We start from the raw sequence: 19,525 nt of genomic DNA, 5'->3' as shown, positions 1-19,525 counted from the left end.
GCTTCAGGTTAAGTGTTCTGTGTGAACCAAACTGTGTGTATGTATGATTGAGACTAAGCCACGTTACTGTATCTTATTCGCTTGATCCTTTTATTTTTCCCTGTGTGTTATGTAAATAAACCTTGTTCTTTTATTTGTTTAAAAATCCATCCCTGGTCTGTGTGACTTCTTATAGGGAATGGTTGGTGGCAGCTTAGTGAAACCGTGGCATATCCCAGTAGGTCTGGGTTTGTCACAAGTATTAGTATTAGTATTAGTATTATTCGTATTCGTATTCGTATTCGTATTCATATTATTCGTATTCGTATTCGTATTATTATTATTATTATTATTATTATTATTATTATTATTATTATTATTATTATTATTATTATTATTATTATTATTGTAGTAGTAGTAGTAGTAGTAGTAGTAGTAGTAGTAGTAGTAGCAATGAAAATCTTCATTAGTCTCAACAATGGAAATTCTCATTAGATACAGACAAACAGCATAGCATTGGATTCCATTTAAGTATTCTCTAAAGCATCCCAAACTCAGAGTGTACTAAGTGCATGGAGCTTTTTCGCTAATCTGAATCAATTCCTTATTCTTTCCTGTCTTCTCCCGAGGGAAAAAGCTCAGGTTCTGTATAGTTTACGCCTTTTAAATATGGGAAAACAATATTAATAATTGGGCCTTTCATTTAAACTTTAAAATGCCATGCTCGCTCAAGGAGGAAAGCAGCCATTTGAATTTGTAATAATTCTTAAATTAATATTGTTTGGCTCCCAGCTACCCATCAGAATCCTCACTGATACAGTCTAGTGCCTCTTTAGCCAAGTGCAGTGATTTCTCCGTCGTTTAGTATGTGAATTAAAGAGGGGGAATGGAATTAAAATAACTACCTACTCCCCCTCCTCTGTTGTGGGAATGCAAGGTTTAGAATGCTCCTCCTTACCCTTCTATGGTATCATCCAAAATGAGCCTGATGGAGATTATCTCTTTAAGGAGAGAAATGCGATTCAGGTCAAGTGAAGGAAAGCAGCTGCACTTCTATGGGTTTAGAAAAAAGCATTGGCATAAGCACTGGCATGTAATGAGGCTTCCGTGGTGACTGCCAGCTAGCAGTCAGACCCCAGAGCTGCTTTTACCGATTAGTAAAGACCCCCCAGCTCTCAGTCCAGCAGATGGAGTTTCTGAGTACGCCACTTGCATATTACAGCAGCTGAATTTCCAACCCCAGAATCAGCAAAACTAGCAAATGAGCCACAAAGGACTTGTACACAGCCCTGCAATTGTCTCAATTCCATGTCATTCGTTTGACAGCAAGTTTTCAGATAAGCTTACAGATGCCACCATTTTGTCCCCCAAGGTGTACAAAGTGACTCTGACCTCTTCTGGAACACTTTCCTCACTTTGAGAAGCTTTTATTTCCATTCACCACCCTAAAGGATTGTCCATTTCTTGGCAATTCAGGGAACTCTGTTTCTTCATTCTGAGCCCCTTCAAGATTAGGATTGCCAGATATTCTAATGGCACAAGTTAATGATGGGGGAAGTCGTTAATTGCCAAAAGTCGCCACCACCAGGGTGACTTTACTAGTAGTGGTGATTTAGGGAAATTAAGACTCTGCCCCTCTGCCTCTCCATGGCTTCCTGATAATGAAAGAGATTCCACAGGAGATTTAGAATCCTGGGAGTTCAAAATCCAAACGTTTTTATTTCTGGAAAATTGCCATGACTGATGACATTGTCAAAGTTAGGCAGAAAAGTTGTGCAAACAGGATTTCTGCCAATATACATTTAGGAGACAAGGCAGGACATTCACAGTACAGTGGTGCCTCTACTGACGAACTTCATCCGTCCCAGAAGATGTTCTTAAGTCAAAACGTTCGTAAGTCGAATCAGCATTTCCCATAAGAATGCACAGAAAACCAGTTAATCCATCCTGTACCACTAGGGGGAGATTTTTTTTTAAAACCTAAGATGACTTAGGTTTAAAAAAGAGCAGGAAAGGAGGGAGGGAGGGAACAATGGGGAACAATTTTACACCAACACATTTTAAAGCAAACCAATCACCTTTTAAATCAAACACCTTTTAAACCAAACCAAGCACCTTTTAAACAAAACACATTTTAAACCAAACCAAGCACCTGGGGAGCAGCAAGAGAGAGAGAGAAAAGACAATGTGGGGGGGAGGAGACTTGAGTGTAAACTCCATTTTAGAGCAAACCAGCCAGCACAGACCCTTGCAGAAAGGGTCTGCAAGACCCATCAGAGCACAGAAACATAACCCCCGTCACTTAGCCCAAACCCAAGCTGCAAGGAAAGCATGCAGGAACCATTGCAAATGCACAGAAAACAAACGGAGCAGGTCAGAAATGCACAGAGAAGAAAGGAACAAGGTTGGAAATGTACAGAAATCAAAGGAAAAAGCAAGGGAAGCATGCAGGAACCATTGCAAAAACAAACGGAGGAGATCAGAAATGCAAAGAGAACAAAGCAAAAAGCATCCAAGACACATCGAAAATGGGGAAAAAACCCAAAAAAGCAACCAACCCCTCCATCATAAATGGGGGAAAACCAAAAAACAAACCTCCCAAGCCCCATCACAGCACAGAAACATACCCCCCAGCCGAAAACCTAAGTATAAAGCAGCACCTTATCTTAGCAGGCAGCCTCCTTGGATTGCACATTCTCTAACTGCCGGGGTGAAAGAGCTACAAAGAAGCAGCCTCGCCGCCACCTAGAGTTAGGAATTTGAATTTCCTGCCCTTTCCCCCTGCCTTTTTGTGTTTGTAAGTGAAAGCTCTGTTCGCAAGTAGAAGCAAAATTTTGCGATTGGAGCTGTTCGTAACTTTAAATGTTCGTATGTAGGGCTGTTCATAAGTAGAGGCACCACTGTATCTGTCTCATCTTCTTGTGCACAAATATGTGCATTTGATTGTGCAATTATTATGCAAGGGTCCTACCTTTGGGCCTAACACAAATCTCTTGCCTCCAACTTGGGTTTTGCCCCTGCAATCTCAGGGAATGGAAAGCTGCTGTCCTGAAAGTATTATACTGAATGTGAATTACACCTCGCTCCACACTGATTGCTTGCCAAAGGAATGATGAGGGGCTCTCTCATATATTATCCTTGATTCCTTGTAAAATATTCACTACAGAGAAGACATAGGGGTGTGTCTATTCAACAATTGCTTGAAAGATCCACTGTAGACGTAACAAGGAAAAAGAATGTAGACCTAGGTGAGGATATTAAGAGTCAACTAGATGCTGAGGCACATACCTCTATGGAAATCCTGTTGTGGAAAGTGAAAAGGGATAATTGTAAGAAAGATATATTCCTTTTATGTCAAATTTAGAGAACGTAACATGATTTGTAGAGGAATCTGCCAGTTTAAACAGTATGGACCCTACATACATTGTTTTCATGCCGCTACGTTTGGCACTTCTAGACAAAAAGGTCCTTTTGATATTATCCTCCATATCAGTTGGACAGAGGTAACATTTGGAAAGTTGATACTGATGGTGGCTAAGCTTGTCAGCTGCCTTGAGACATCTGGGAAAATCCAGGCTTGAGTATCTTCTGGGAGTGATATAAGACATAATTTGTACAAGCATTAAGTGGCTGTGGGTGAGAAAGCCTTTTCACAATATGATTTATTTCTGTAGTATATTCTTTAGTCCCTGAAGAATGCCTGACTTCTCATCCTATAATATGGTCAAGGACTACATTATAGATGTGGAAGTCATGTGTTTTTGTTCACTCATGGGCATGAGGTTACAAGGGACAAGGAGAGCCATTATTCCAGGGGACTTTGCTCACAAGTTGCCATGGAGATTGATCTGGTTAAGTGTGTAGTACCTACTCTGTCATTTAGTCAAATTCTTTCCTCTGTTGGTGTAATGGGGGAGGGGGTAATTGCCTGAAGGTTCATACATGGAGGGAGTCACATCAACAGCATACTTTATCTGAGAACAAATGACAATGGCACAAGGTGGTGGAGAAAGAAAGAAAAAGGAGGGAGGATGGCTCAACAAAACACTCAATCCTTTGGTCTCGCAACTCATTTCTTTGAAAGCTGTCCTAAATCATTTGTTCTCTGCTTTGGGAATGTGGATATAAAACCTTGCTCCTGTCATCCAGTTCCAGTTCCTAGGCCTATTGCTACAAAGGAAGAGGAAAACGGGTGAAATGTTTTGTTCCTCCTATGGAGTAGAGCCAAATGAGAAGTGAGGAAAGCAAGTTCAGTACGGGACATAGTACTAATGGAACATATGGATATAGGTAACATATGTTAATTATTTCCCCGACTTTTTATTGTTTGTCTACCTGTTGTTAGTACTGCATATTGATTACAGCCTTTATCTTTAGTAAGAGCTACTTTGTTCTTGTACAAGTGAAATAGATTTATAGCTATAGCAACATCTGTTTTCTGGCCTTGTGCTTATCAGAACTGCTTGGATAGCTCAGTGGTTGAGGCATCTGGCTACAGATCCAGAGGTTGAGAGTTCAATTCCCCACTCCTTGACAGAGGCTGGACTTGATGATCCATAGAGTTCCTTCCCGCTCTGTAGTTTTAAGCTTATTTATTTATCTAGTGGCCAGGCATGACAACAATCATGATGATGATGACCATGGCAAGCTGGCACCTGGGCCATACTGCTTCGGGGATTAGATGAGTACCTGAAAGTCAGATGCCATATTGAGTCATTGAGCCTGACCGCATATAGGGCTCAAAAGATGGTTTTGATATGGGGGCACAGTATGACTTTTTTCCCATCTCATTCAGAAGTTCTGTGCCCCCCCCTTCACCATAAAGGCCTGTGCGGGAGTTGTAAATTACAACATTATCTTGCTCCAGAGGAGCTGCTGATCACAGAGACACTGTAAGTACATTGAGTCAAATAAGATTAGCCTATGCAAAAGTTTTTTCTGATTCTGCAGGATATCTAAGTTGGAATGGGGACATGGAAGATAGACCTTACATGAATGCCCCTCCCCAGTTCTCATCAATCTTTGAATGCACACTTTCAAAGTAATACCTGAATACAGCTTAATGTTCCTCCATTCATGAAGGCGTGGGGTGGGGGGGCAAGTGATATCTCTCTTCTATGAAAACACAACACAACAGAACACTTCCGGTGCCTAGAAAACCAAATGTTAAGGAGAAAGGCTCTAGCTTTCCTTTTTGCAATGCTAGGTTTCAATGTTTAGGGAACTGAGGTAGCAGTGTGGAAGTTTGGTGTCTGGGTACTGCAGGTTAGACACCATTTTCTTGCCACAGTAAGGACTGGGTTTCTACTTGTTTTGTTGCATACTGAACGAGGACTGACACAAAGATGTTTTCTGAGTTCTTTCAATGGTAATTAAGCATACCTTATGGTTAAGTATTTCATAAGAAAAAATAGGGATATCCAAACTGGACACAAAAAGAAACTCAGAATCCCCCTGCTGTATGCAGAATAGATCATGTGAAAGACAGGACTGGATGAATCCCAAACCAGAATTAAGATTGCTGGAAGAAATATCAACAACCTCAGATATGCAGATGATAGCACTCTGATGGCAGAAAGTGAGGAGGAATTAAGGAACCTCTTAATGAGGGTGAAAGAAGAGAGCACTAAAAATGGTCTGAAGCTCAACATCAAAAAACTAAGATCATGGCCACTGGTCCCATCACCTCGTGGCAAATAGAAGGGGAAGATATGGAGGCAGTGACAGATTTTACTTTCTAGGGCTCCATGATCACTGCAAATGGTGACAGCAGCCACAAAATTAAAAGATGACTGCTTCTTGGGAGGAAAGCGATGACAAACCTAGACAGCATCTTAAAAAGCAGAGGCCTCACCTTGCCGACAAAGGTCTGCATAGTCAAAGCTATAGTTTTTCCAGTAGTGATGTATGGAAGTGAGAGCTGGACCATAAAGAAAGCTAACCGCCGAAGAATTGATGCTTTTGAATTGTGGTGCTGGAGGAGACTCTTGAGAGTCCCCTGGACTGCAAGGAGAGCAAACCCATCCATTCTGAAGGAAATCAACCCTGAGTTCTCACTAGAAGGACAGATCCTGAAGCTGAGGCTCCAATACTTTTGCCATCTGATAGAAGACTCCCTGGAAAAGACCCTGATGTAGGGATAATGTGAAGGCAAGAGGCGAAGGGGATAACAGACGATGAGATGGTTGGACAGTGTCATCGAAGAGTGGAAGACAGGAGGGCCTGGCATGCTCTGGTCCATGGGGTCACGAAGAGTCAGACATGATTTAACGACTAAACAACTAATTACAACATGGAAATACTTATTTCTGGTTATTTTCATTTCATGTTACTAATATTTTCAGACTGTGTATAAGTGAAACCACAGATATTGATCCACAGATAAAGGGGTCCTACTGTATAGGTTAATAATCCTAACACTAACATGTACCTAATTTTAGTGTGCTGTTCATCAGATAAATAGTCGTTTCCTATATATTGTTCAGAGCACTGCTTGTTGCTATTGCCACTCAGGCTCACATTTCAGGCGTTATGTTGCTGGTGGTGAAGCTTGTGGAAGATTGACCTCTTGGCGAGCAGGGCTCATGCAACACTGCTCAACTCACCTCCTGAACTGGCAGTGGCTTATGCAGACATCTTCCGTAGTCTTGTTTTCCAATATAATTTTAACTGGAGATGATGGGGATTAAATTTGAAAATACACAGAAAGCTGTACTATTGAACTGATGCCTGTGAGAAGGGTCAAACAAGCAGCAGTTTCTCGAGGAATCTTTTTGTGGTTCTGGTGATGGTGGTGAGGGTATTAGACAATTTCTAAGAAAATCCCCATTAGCAAGAAAGATACAAAGGGATTTAAAAAAAAAAAGCATAAGCAACCCTCCCAAACATCAAATCAATCCCTGCCTAGGCATTCCATAGAGCTCTTGCCAATGGCAGGCATTATATTGCATAACTGAAAGAGGCAAATATGAGCAACAAAGCTTTTTTCCCTTCTTCATTGCCTTGTGTTGGTCCTTCCTTACTCTGTCTCAAAAACAAACAGGCAAGGCATTGTCTTTATTTGCTGAAGAGATTCTGATCTCTTTATCAGAGGTCTGCCGGGAATTCTAACTATTAGAACTCTCACAGGAGAAGCAAAATGTTTCTGCATATTCCTTGCTGCCAATATTCTTACCTGTCTCTGTTCCCTACTATTTATTATGACCAAAATCACCACCCTTGGTACACACTCTGTCTATTTTAAAGGTATCACTACTATTTCTATTTCCACTGTTTCTTTCTCATTCATATGTAATGGGACAAGATTATTGAAATCTCCTTGCTTAGCATACAAATTCATACTAGAGTAAGCCACTTGAATCAGCTGCGATTTGGTGCATCAGCTCTTCAATAAGTTCCATTGATCCAAATGGGTCTGTTTTAGTTACTTACTACATAAAAATATGTTGCAAATATGTCCGTTTAAAGCAGTGGAATTCTGGAGGAGTTGACTCACCCCACTGATTCAAGGGGCCTGCTCTGGTGCAAATTACTATGCTAGGTAATAGGATTTCAGCCAGTGGCTGAATGAGAGTTTCACAAGATTTGATTAGAAGTTCAATACACCTAACTGTAGGAGGCATGGATATGTTCATAAAGAAAACTCTTGCTTCCCATTTTTTGCTTATTTTTAATGCTAGTTCACAGCTCTTCCCCTAGGCTGGTGATGTTTGCAGAGGTATGGCAGGGGTAAATGGTTAGAACGAAGCATCTGGGCTGATCCTTGCTCCAAGGATGTGATCAGACAGATGTGACCTGATTGTGGTGGAAAAGCTTGCCTTAACAGGAGCACTCTCCATTGAAATGGCCCTTCTATTTGCCGAGGAATCACTCCAGTCCAGTCTTCCAGAACAGCAGCCCTACAGCATGGATTGGGGTTAAGCTGGAGCACATTTCCCTTGCTTTATGTGATTGCTGGGAAATAGCCTGCACCAGGCTGCTCCACAAGTACTCCAGATTGCGATCGGTTTCCTCAGGTGATCACACACGGAGATATGCATCTGCATACAAATCCTTTGGATGTTCCTGCTGTGCAGAAGAACATCTGCATCTGAATGCATATCCAAATTGAAGTGTCCTTTTTCTGCCTTGATTATTTTCAGTGGGATGAAAACTTCCATGCACACCTCAAGGTAAGGGAGCACCGTCCTTGCTATTTTTTGATGTATATGTATTGATGCTTATTCCTGACACCTGCCTATTTTCTTAGTTTATTTATTTATTTATTTTTATCCAGAGGGACATGAGAAACTATTGACAAGCAGATAGGATGCTGAGATGGCTGGTTTAGACTCTCTGGGAAAATAGCCTTTGAAATAACTTGCGCAATCTCTTTCTGCAGTCATTTTCATGATAGGGCACTGATTATGATGTAACTTTGTCTTTTGCATAATTTCATGATAAGTGTGCCAATGGAGACCACTTAAAAATTTTCTTTTTAAGTGCATAAAGTCAAAATTTGTGGATGCACAGCAAATACAAGAATCCAGAGCACCTCTGGCTCCTAGTCTTGTTGGTCTGCTGGTCATCCTTGCATTTGATATTTTAGACTACAAAAAATTCTGTTTTGGGTCACCCTTCCTTACATTTATCACCCAGCAAATCCTGCACCGATTTACTCAGAGCTAAGTCCCACAGAGTTTGATAGTACTTAAGCATTATTCATGGAAGTGCAGCCCCAATTCATTTAGTGGGGGACATGTTAGAACCCAGCTCATAAGTCACTCAGCATGTAGCTTGCAGACCTGCTGGTCTATGCAGTGCATCATTATTTTCTATTCAGGTCATTCCATGTGCACCCGCCACTCAGGTCCCTCCTTTCCCATTCACTTTGTGCATGTAGGAGGCATCTGCCACCATCTGTGAACTATGCTAGGTGGGGAGGAATGGATTTATTTATTATTAATCAGTTTGGCTTCCCTTCTCATCTGTCATCAAAGCAGTTGAGTAATAAAGGCCATCCTATCACTACATTCTGGTAGCCATGCAGTGGGAATAAGGATTGCTCCTTTCAAAATCTAAATCCCCCCTCTGATTGCTCTTCATGCCCAATTTGTGCACACAGCAGCAGAACATTATTAAGGATAATCAGCATTATCACTACAAACTACAGCAAGCGAGGTTGTTGGACAACCAAGACTTGTTTTTGTCATTCAATACACATAGGCCATTGAAGCTCTTCAAATACCCCCAGGGTCTTATCAACACTCGTGAAAATCAATGATCAAGATTGTGTTATCGTTTTGAATCTCCACATGTTCAATTTGAAGGAATACTGGAGAGGGAGGAGTTGACCGGTGAGCAAACATCTTAATGAGGCCCCTGAGTCTCCCCCCCCCATGTACACAGAGGGAGATGACAGAACGGGTATTGATTCCAACATTGTGTTGAAAGAACAGCAGGCAAGTAAGTATATTTCTCCAAATGATGAAGCCACTGCAGTGCCACACTTCAGCAGTGCAGCTTGCCTTTGCCTTCCTCCACAGATGAGACGAGAACTCACAGTCGCGTGAATAACTTGAGGGTGAGGGTGGGAATGGTAGGTGATTTAAGGGCCATTCCCCCCCCCTCCTCTTCCTCTTCCTTTGAAGGCATTGGGAAAGAAGGAGCTCCACTTATTGAACAGCGTCATTGCTGAGGCTCAAGGGAGGGTAGCATTGGCTCCCTCCCAGGGTTTTATTTATTTATATATTGTTTGTTAAAATGTTTTAGAATAACTAAATCATGTTTTGGGAGGATTGTGAAGTGCGAGTGGGGCAGCATGGCCCGTGCCAGCTACGCTCAAGCACAAACATCAAAAGAGAAAGCTTGAAAGGTAGATATGTTTGAAAGGTAGCCGCCTAGAGTGGTCCATTGGTCCAGATAGGCGGGGTACAAATCAAATCAAATCAAATCAAATCAAATCAAATCAAATCAATCAATCAATCAATCAATCAATCAATCAATAATAATAATAATAATAATAATAATAATAATAATAATAATAATAATAATAATAATAATAATAATAATAATAATAATAATAATAATAATAATAATAATAATAATAATAATAATGTAGATTTGTTGGAGTTGGTGGTTAGAGATGTAAAAGAGAAGGGTCGGGATAAGGAGGACAAGACGGATAAGAGAGACATAGGAAGATGACACCTGACAGGAATTGGGCAAACTGACTACCCCGTTTCCTAACATACGCTGGGGTGATAATGAGGGCCCAGCCTTGGCAGGCTCAACCCTTAATTCAATATTTAGATCTCATCTATAGGCCATATTTGGTCTCTGCAGGGCAATGGTTTTACTATGACAAATCATTCCATATGTGGACCGTGATTCACCCAAATTTACATTGGGATGAGTCGTTACTGGGTTGCTGGCTTCAGATTATGACTCTAGCCAGGTCCCATTTAGGGGATAGGACTGACGGAGGGCACTCAATTAGGAAGACTGCTTTGAATTTACCTCCCAGTGTAAGTGTGGGGCAGATGGTTCAACCCCGCTTCTTACCATTATATTTCAAGGTTCAAGGTATGCTGCCACTAGTACTTTACAATTTCAGCAGTGGACATCCGGGTTTTGATGGTGGTTGAGTCCATTTGTACAAAGTTGTGGCACCAGCTGCACACATTTCTACAGATGCCTAGTCTGACCATAGTGACACAGGCATTAGTTACATACTGTTTGTATTACTCTAATGCAGTATATAGGTGGGATGCCTTTAAAAGGGTTCTGAAACTTCATCTTTTTCAAGAGGGTTATGGTCAGAGTGCTGGCTGGGACCAGCGCCAGGGTAGACACCACCCTCATCCTACAACTGTGTCTTTGGTAGCAGTCTGTTTCTGGGCACCGGTCAAAGTAATGGAGATCTTCCAAAAATGCCCCTCTGTTAGTCTCACCAATTTTACAAATATGTGGTGAGGATGCCTGAGAGCACCTTCTTGGTGGCTCTCCAAGCTGTGAAAGCTTGGTCTGGACCCCCATTGTTTTTGGCTTTCTGCTTTCAGGCAAGTGACTTTTATTCTGGGAGCCTTTCGGCAACCAAGTGCTGAGGAAAGAATTTTTCATAGATTCATGCTGTGCCTTTTGGATGCATTTTAAACTTGCTCTTCAGTATCATTATCATTTTAATGATATGGTTAATTGTGTTTCAACATGATAACCTTTTCTAAGCTTATAAGTGGTATATAAAACATCTTAGCCCTTTAGACCAACTAAAAAAGTAAAGTAGCGTAAGAGTAGCTTGTTGATTTTGCTTTTATTTATAGCTGTTCTATCTATTTGTTGTTTTATCGGTTTTAATTGTGGTGAATTGCCTTGGGTACTAATTCTGAGAAGGCGGCAGATTATGAATAAAAGAAATAAATAAAAATTGCTTGGTACGTTTAGCTGTGAGATAAAGGACTACCACCTGGGACAATCCCAAATGTTAAAGAATGTATTAAATAGGCACAATTTTGCAGAAGAGACTTGGGTTATTAAAGGTTGCTGTCTTCAATAAATACTCAAATATCCTGCCATTGTAGGGCCACTCCATTTATGTCTCAGCAACCTGTAAGCAGTCTCACAAACTCCATGAGGAGAAATGGTGCCACGGCGGGGTCATCAGAGACCTGACATTTTTGGAAACTTTTTCTCATAGTTGGAGCATTGTGGCTTTGAACAAGCGAATGGGCCAACTCTGTGGTGCATTACTGGTGTGACAACCTGATGGTGGTCAATAAATAACCCCACATGTGTTCAGACTGAGTAATGACACTGGTCAATTCTAGAGGCATACCAAGTGTAGATACAGTGGTGCCCCGCATAGCGACATTAATCCATTCCAGGAAATACGTCGCTATCCAGAAACATTGCTATACGGAATAGAAAAATTCATAGGAACGCATTAAACTCAGTTTAATGCGTTCCTATGGGGGGTAAACTCACCGCTAAGCGGGAATCCTCCATAGGGCCGCCATTTTCGCTGCCTCGGTAAGCGAGGAATCAGCGTGAAAATGCTGCCGGTGGCCATTTTCTTCATCCAGCGGCCATTTTGGAACCGCCCATCAGCTGTGCAAAAATGGGGCCTTTGGGAGGACCGCGGGGGAGTGCTCCCCCGCAGTACTTCCGAAGCGCCCGCCGGTCACCTGGGCGAAAATGCCGGCTGAGGCTTTGCAAGGACCGCGGGGGAGGGCTCCCCTGCAGTCCTTCTGAAGTACCCGACGGCATTTTCCCCCAGCTGACTGGTGGGTGCTTCAGAAGGACCATGGCCGCGGTCCTTCCGAAGCGCCCGCCCGGTCAGCTGGGGGAAAATGGAGCCTATGGGGAAAAATCGCAATGCGATCGCTTTTGTGATCGCAAAATCCACATCGCTATGAGGATTCATCATTAAACGGGGTGCCTGTTAAGCGAGGCACCACTGTAATAGATTAGCTGAGACATTATCATGCCAACAGATCTAGCAGTTCAGGGAGTTAGACCCAGGAGCCAATGAATGCATGGAGGCTCTTCCCCTGGGGGCTTGGCAATTTGGCGTGGTGATGTGAAAGGACTATAGGGTTGGCCCTTGCACTGGGGACAGGACAGGTGTACTTGGCAGTGAGTTTTAGAATCTACAAGGCCAGGAGCTTTACAAAGTAGGTTCTTGGTGTAAGCTTTCTACCCTACAGCTTATGGTATTAGAATTATTGTTCAGACTACTGCCTTAGCAAAATGATTGAAGGTTGCTCTAAGGAAAGAGGCAGATTTAAAGATTCAAGAGTTCCTATATCATCGGGACTAGTAGAAAGCATTTGTAAACAGTGGTGGGTTATATGTATAGATGATTATGAAGTTGTTTTATTCTGGGCTGCATCCCTAATAACTTTTCAGCGCCATCAGGATTGGTGAAGAGGCAGCCACTGGAAAGAGAGACATAACTGGAGTGGGCCTACAATGGCAGGATATTTGAGTATTTTTCGAGACGGTGTAGATTCACATCCATCAATCCAAGGCCAATTAGCGAGGCACCACCTGACGTCTAGGTAGGGGCCCAGTTTGTTTTATCTTGCAGATACCATGGTGATGATGAGAAGGAAGCATATCATGATCATGGGCCACAGCTATATTTTTTGGGCAGCTCAATGTGCTGCCACATCCTCATGGGGAGCTGTCTTAGATTTGGAGCTAGAACTCTCACCGAATGATAAGGACGCCATGGGATGCTGTGAGGAAAACTTTGCCGTGTGGCTGCCTTTGGTCCACATCCCCCATATGTGTGGGTTATACGCTTGGGCGGCAACGACCTGACCAGGATCTGCAGAAAGGCCTGATCTTTGGGGCAATTCATGACATCATACGGTTGAGGGTTACGTACCCTGCTACGAACTTCATATGGTCAATGATCATCCCGCGGCCGACATGGAGGGATGTGAGGCAATTTTTGGCCTGCTAACTCTGCATGAAAGAGTGTTAGCAGGGTGGTCTGCAGGGCTACTTGCAGTGGTCTGGATCGGTGATTGGTCCCGAGAGGATTCATGGATAGGCCTGAGTTTTCTGATAGGTGAAGGCACCGTAATCATGCTATGAACACTGTATGAGCGACAACCATCCCTCAGCTGACATGGAGGGATGTGAGGAGTTTTTTGCCCATAAACACTGCCTGATGGAGTGTTAACAGGAAAGTCTGCAGAGCTGATTGCAGCAGCCTAGGATCAGCGATTGGTCACCAGAGGATCCGCATGGATAGGCCTAAGGGTGGCTTGAGGTCCGGGGGTAGTCCCATTTTGGCCTGCTGGGTTTTTCACTGTCTTCATGGCTGCAAAAACTCGGGCCAGGGACTTGCCCAGTTGTTTGTTTGTTAAAGGGTCCATTTAGACCCATGGGTTCAAACCTGAGTCCGCATAACAGCAGGACCCCCCTTTGCCAACGGATTGGCAACATGTTTAATCCATACTTCTGGTCTTGCATCTTTATTCCGGGGTAGGGAGGGCAATTGAAAGCAGGAGATCAACAGTTGCTTTGTGTTAGCCTTTTTCCTCAGTGCCACAAGACCCTTTGCAAACTTCAGAAGCTTTCACTGGTTTGGAGCTTTCTCCACACAGTACAAATAAATACAGTATTTACTTTGGGGAGCACAATTGGTAAAATTGCCAGGTCTCAGGGCACCAGCTGAAGTCTCAGGATTTCCAGGCAAGGAGACCATTTCAGGGTGAGCATCACTGGAGGAGAAGGAAACTTTATTTTTATGTTAGTGGTTTTAGATTCTAGTAGTTCATATCGACCCATTCCTAGGAGGCACACTTAGCTCAGTGGCTAAGTGTGAAGGTGTTTGTATCACACTGTGGAAAAATTGACTGCCACATGTTCATGCTTACTTCAAAGCTCCATACTCTCCAGTGGTGTCTATATATAACGGGAACAATTAAGGTCTTTATTTTGTATTTTGATTCAATTTTGAGCTATTTCTAAATATATTACTTGTTGGGATGTCTGAAGAATATGAAAGTTCTGGACTGAAATAGCAATCAGAAAAGAAAAAGAAAGAAGTCAAAACCACTGTGGCATCTTAAGCACTAACTGCTATAGTTTAATGTGAGCTTTTCGTGAATTTCAAGGAAGAGGACTTTTTCATGAAAGCTCAAATTAAAACATAGCAGTTAATCTTTGAGGCATCCCATGTAAACTAATTAGATATATAAACTAATGAGAAATGTTCTTGTTATGTAGCATCAAATTGTTTCCAGCATACAGTGATCCTAAGAATTAATGACATCCAGAAAGTCCTATCTTTAAGACCTCTTCTCATATCTTGCAGACTAAAGCTGGTGGCTTCCTTTACTTAGCCAATCCATTTCATGTCCAGTCGTTTGCTTTTCACAGAACTATTGTCTATCAGAAAATGTATTATTTATTTCCAATCTAATCTGAATCTCTCACATCAAGGATCTCTGTAATTGCTATATGTTCTAAATGAGCACCTAGCTCATAATGCTAAGTCGCAGCTTACTGATACATCCAAATGCAGCCAATATGTGAAGGAAGAGAGGCTGGTTGGATTTCAATTGAGAGCTCTGAATCCATGCACCATGTGCCTTAGAGAAGAAGGAAGCTTGTCTATCAGGCCTATTCTGTATGGCTTCACCGCCTCTTTCTTCTTTTGAAGCTCAGTCCATTAGGCAAGCAGCCAATGCAGTGCCTTTCCCCCTCTTATCAGAGGTGTCTGCTATAAGCTAACTTTTTAATCTTTAGCTTCTCGCTCTTTCCAGAGTCTATAGAACAGCTGCAGCCAACTATTGATACATCATCCTTTTTTGCTCAGCAGCCCCTGTCCCTCTCTTCCCCAGCCAAGTTTCCATTCAGGCTTTGATTAATAATGAGGGCCTTGTGGTTAGCTCTCTCTCCCTCTCTCTCTCTCTCATTTGTCAAACAAATGGTACCCCATCTCAGCCAAGATTCACAGCACATTTTTATAATGATATCTTGCCCTTGTTGGTGTTGGCAGGGTTTGAACTTTAATAGAGACCCCAGATTAAAAAATATATAATGAAAAAGAGAAATGGGGTGGAGGAATAGAGAAATGGAAAGAAATCACATCCGTTATTTGAAACAGCTGTACATCCAAGCAGACTATGCTATCTTTCAGGGCTGATAACATGGCATGATGGTTTCCCATGTCATGGTCAATGTAAATCCATCAAAGCATCTAAAGGGCCAGTTTTCCCCAATTTAAATCCATCTGTCTGTTGAAATAATCAAGTCAAGTACAGTACATAACTACCAGAGACATTGACCAGGACCAGCATTCAGGGAAACCAAGAACAAGGTGGCTGCAAGCCCACTGACTATAAAATTGAAACTAAATTGTAGAACATTCTGCTTAATCATCTTCATCTACACTTAATTGTTTTAACTGGTACTGCACCCATTTCTCATGAGATTTTCTGAAGGAAACAGAAGCAAGGATCCTTGGAGAATCAGCATCCGCAGCACTGGTGTTGCTGGCTTGGAACCCCTTTCAAAATATAGATACAGTACTATGTTTAATGACAAGATGGTGGATTTTTATCTCTAGATACTTGCTGTTATTCTGTTGCTAGATGCGGTTTCAGAGGTTTCTTACCAACTAGACAAGGAGCAGGAACTAATAAAGCTTTTTAGTAAACTCCTGAGTTTCCAGGAGGTAGGGAAAGTAAGGGCACAGCTACAGAGGATTTATCTGCAGTTTGGTGGAGTCTGCCAATGGACTAGTTCACTCCAGTTCCTGTCAACCACATGACTGAAGTGCCAGAGCAAACCAGTCTGTCCCCAGAGAGTGCCTATCTTACTTGTTGGGTCCCTCTTAGAGGCTACTCTTTTACAAGGGTGAGTAGGAGTGCTCCATTTTCGTTCAGTTACAGCATGTGTGATAACTGGGATCAAACCAAAGTGGACACTTAAGGGTCTTCAGAAATGGGAAGCTTCCTTGCTTGTCTTTGAATTTATTTTTAATTGTTTTCAATGCATCAGCAATGCTCTGAAGAGGCTTTTTAAATTCCTTTCAGAGTGCCATAAAACAAGCTGGACATGAAATTCTATTTCAAAATACTGAAATACTGGACAACATCAAACTGCACAGGGAAGCCGTTGAAATCCACAAGCACCACCAGAACTTCAACAAAAAAGGAAAGTTTGAAACTCAATAAAACCTGGCTCCCAGCTCTCAAAAATACAGCGTGCAAAAGGTCAACAACCTCTACCCAGCCACAAGGACCAGGGATCACTACACACAAAAGACCAGCTAATGACACCCCTCAATCACAGTGACAGATAATCTCTGCTCCTTATCACAACAATACACCCACAACAAGACACACTAATCACCCATCTCCAGAAGAGGACAAAAGCCTATCTCACAGCCATAAATACTTCACTCCCAAACAAACTACACCAGAGCACAGAGTGCTGTCCTCTGAAGATGCCGGCCATTAGAGACTGGTGAAACGTTAGGAAAAACAACCTTCAGAACACGGCCAAAGAGCCCGAAAAACCCACAACAACCATCCTTTCAGAGTATTGCTGATGTACTGTGTTGGTTTCCAACAATGAAAAAAAATCGCAAAACTTCTCCTTTCTCCTCCAAAAGAGAGCGACAAGGTAGATTTCTGTTTCTCAAGTCTATTAAGTGGGTACTTTCATCATGCTTTGCCTGAGCCACCTAGCCTTCTAGAAAAGCAGGAAGCTTTCCCTTTACAGGAAAATAAGTCTTGATCATACTAAATAGGGTAGCTTGAGGTGTGATGTGGTCGATCCTTGCATGTGGATGCAAGGGTCACTCCAAATGCCTTGCTGCAGCTGAAAGCCACCCTCTTTAGCATGATCTACTTTTGGACTGGCCAAGGTTAGGATAATTTGGTCATCTAGACAAAACTTCAGTATGTCGCAAAAGTCTTCTGTTTCCAAAAAAATATTGAAAGAATTCTTGTTTTGGTTGTTGTGGGTTTTTTGGGCTCTTTGGCCATGTTCTGAAGGTTGTTCTTCCTGAGGTTTTGCCAGTTTCAGTGGCCGGCATCTTCAGAGGACTGGAGTAGGAACTCAGTTCATGCTCTTCTTGTTTTCCCAGGTGTTCCCAGTCTTTCAAGTGTTAGAAGGGTTTTTATACTCTCCCATAAAGACTTTTAATCTACATTGCATTCCAGGTGTGTTGTCCTCTGCAATTTCTCCAAATGTGGGTAAACTCAATTGCACTGAATTGTATTATCTGCCTCTTGCACCCCACCCTGCAAAATTGTTTGAGGTTTCCTATAGTTTCATTCTTTTTGCTCTCCTGCCACCATTTTAATTAATGGCATAATCCACCTATAGTGTTAGAATTTCTTTTAGAGACTTTTCAGGGACACAAAATTGCCCACGTGGAAATGTCATCAAAACAATGTCACTCCTCAATGGGGAAAAGACAGCATACAATGCAATCAATCAGGCAGGCAGACAGGAATCAGTCAATAATGCAAAAGTATGCTGGGAAGAAAGTCATCAAAATGGTGACCATTAAGCAATGGGAGCTGCAAAAGTTTAGTAAGCTTCCTACCAAAGTTACATATGCACACCAAAATTTTAAAAGAGAGTTTGGGATCCCTTGCTTGAACCTCCCCTGAATTTGGGCATAATGTATGTGTTACATACAGCACTGATGTTACCTGTCTGTCATGGGTTTGGAGGGAAAGTTCCATCCTATGGGGAGTGGAAGGCGGGACATCAGGAGGAGGGGCTGTACTGTATATATATATGTGAAGCCTGTGTGGTGAAGTGAGACGCTGGGATGTGAAGAAGCAGCAGCTGGGAAGAAGAAGCTGGTGTGGGAGTCTGTGTGTCAGACAGGGTACTACTGTGTGTCAGAGTACCAACCTGATAGGTTCAGGTGTCTGTTGGTCAGCCAGAACTGATAGGTTCAGGGTCTGTGCTTCAAGTTAAGGGTTCTGTGTGAACCAAACTGTATGCATGTATGAATGAGAATAAGCCACGTTACTTTATCTTATTCACCTGATCAATTTTATTTTCCCTGTGTGTTGTGTTTAAATAAACCTTATTCTTTTAATTGTTAAAAATCCATCCCTGGTCTGTGTGACTTCTTATAGGGAATGGTTGGTGGCAGCTTAGTTAACGTGTGGCAGATCCCAGTAGGTCTGGGCTTGTCACAGTATGTATTGGTAAATGTCTGGCTAAGCCTAGTTTTGCCCAGGGCTAGTGAGGATCCCTCCTCTCTCATGAGGTCTTGCTTTCCAATGACAACAAGGAAGAAGTTCAAGAACCTTTGTTAGCATAGGGCAACATGTTGACTTTGGAAGCATATTTGCCCTTATGCAATGGCCAAACCCTTCTGCATAGCTGTGCCAATGGCATACAGTATGTTTTGGGTGCAAATTGCATTAAGTTAAGAAATCACCATAGAGATTGTTCAATTGCATGCTGAGTCACACAACTCAATATGCAACAGACGGCTGCAGTGAATTCTTAAAGCAATTTGCCTCCAATAATTATGCCATTTGTTCCACATCAGCGTAACTATGTGAGAGGACTGGGTCAATGAAATTCAGGGCAAACTTCTATGGTTAAACAAACAACTGCCACCACCATTCTAAAGAGATGGGACTCTCTTTGAACTCAGAGGCTGGAAGGAATGATTGTTAGTGCTGGATAGACAAACAATCATCACAGCCCAGTCACTTAAACCATAAATAGCACATGAGATTGTAAATAAAACTCTAACAGAAAATATGTTTAATCTCCCTGAAAAGAGGTACTAAGTGAAGATGTAGCATGGCTTCAGTGAGCTTTGCATGGAGAACAAATGGGCAGCCATTTCCCATAAGACACCTGCTCTAGCAATGGTATGTCATCATACACTATCATTTCCTAATAGACCTGTTTTTAATATGCCTGGTAGCCCCACTGTTGTTTGCATAATTAGAGTGCTTTAGCATTATGCAAGTCAAAACAACAACATTGTCAGATGTTCTGTGATGCCACAGCTTTACTTTCAAAGGTTTTCCAAATATCCCAGGCTACCTCAGGATAT

General features: G+C 42.2%; 1 protein-coding gene across 1 annotated transcript in view; it reads left to right on the top strand.

Moving 5' to 3' along the window:
* Positions 1 to 17,597, top strand: part of LOC144586124 (uncharacterized) — a 53,035-nt gene extending 35,438 nt beyond the window's left edge. Inside the window, exon 3 of the mRNA XM_078384028.1 lies at positions 17,573 to 17,597. Within this exon, the coding sequence (XP_078240154.1) occupies positions 17,573 to 17,597 (25 nt within the window). The remainder of the gene's footprint in view (positions 1 to 17,572) is intronic.
* The last annotated feature ends 1,928 nt before the right edge of the window (positions 17,598 to 19,525 follow it).

This window comes from Pogona vitticeps, chromosome 1, assembly GCF_051106095.1.
Source record: "Pogona vitticeps strain Pit_001003342236 chromosome 1, PviZW2.1, whole genome shotgun sequence".
In the NCBI taxonomy this organism is placed as follows: domain Eukaryota; kingdom Metazoa; phylum Chordata; class Lepidosauria; order Squamata; family Agamidae; genus Pogona; species Pogona vitticeps.
The sequence above is the reverse complement of the archived record's forward strand: the minus strand, read 5'-3'. Positions and strand labels throughout refer to the sequence as shown.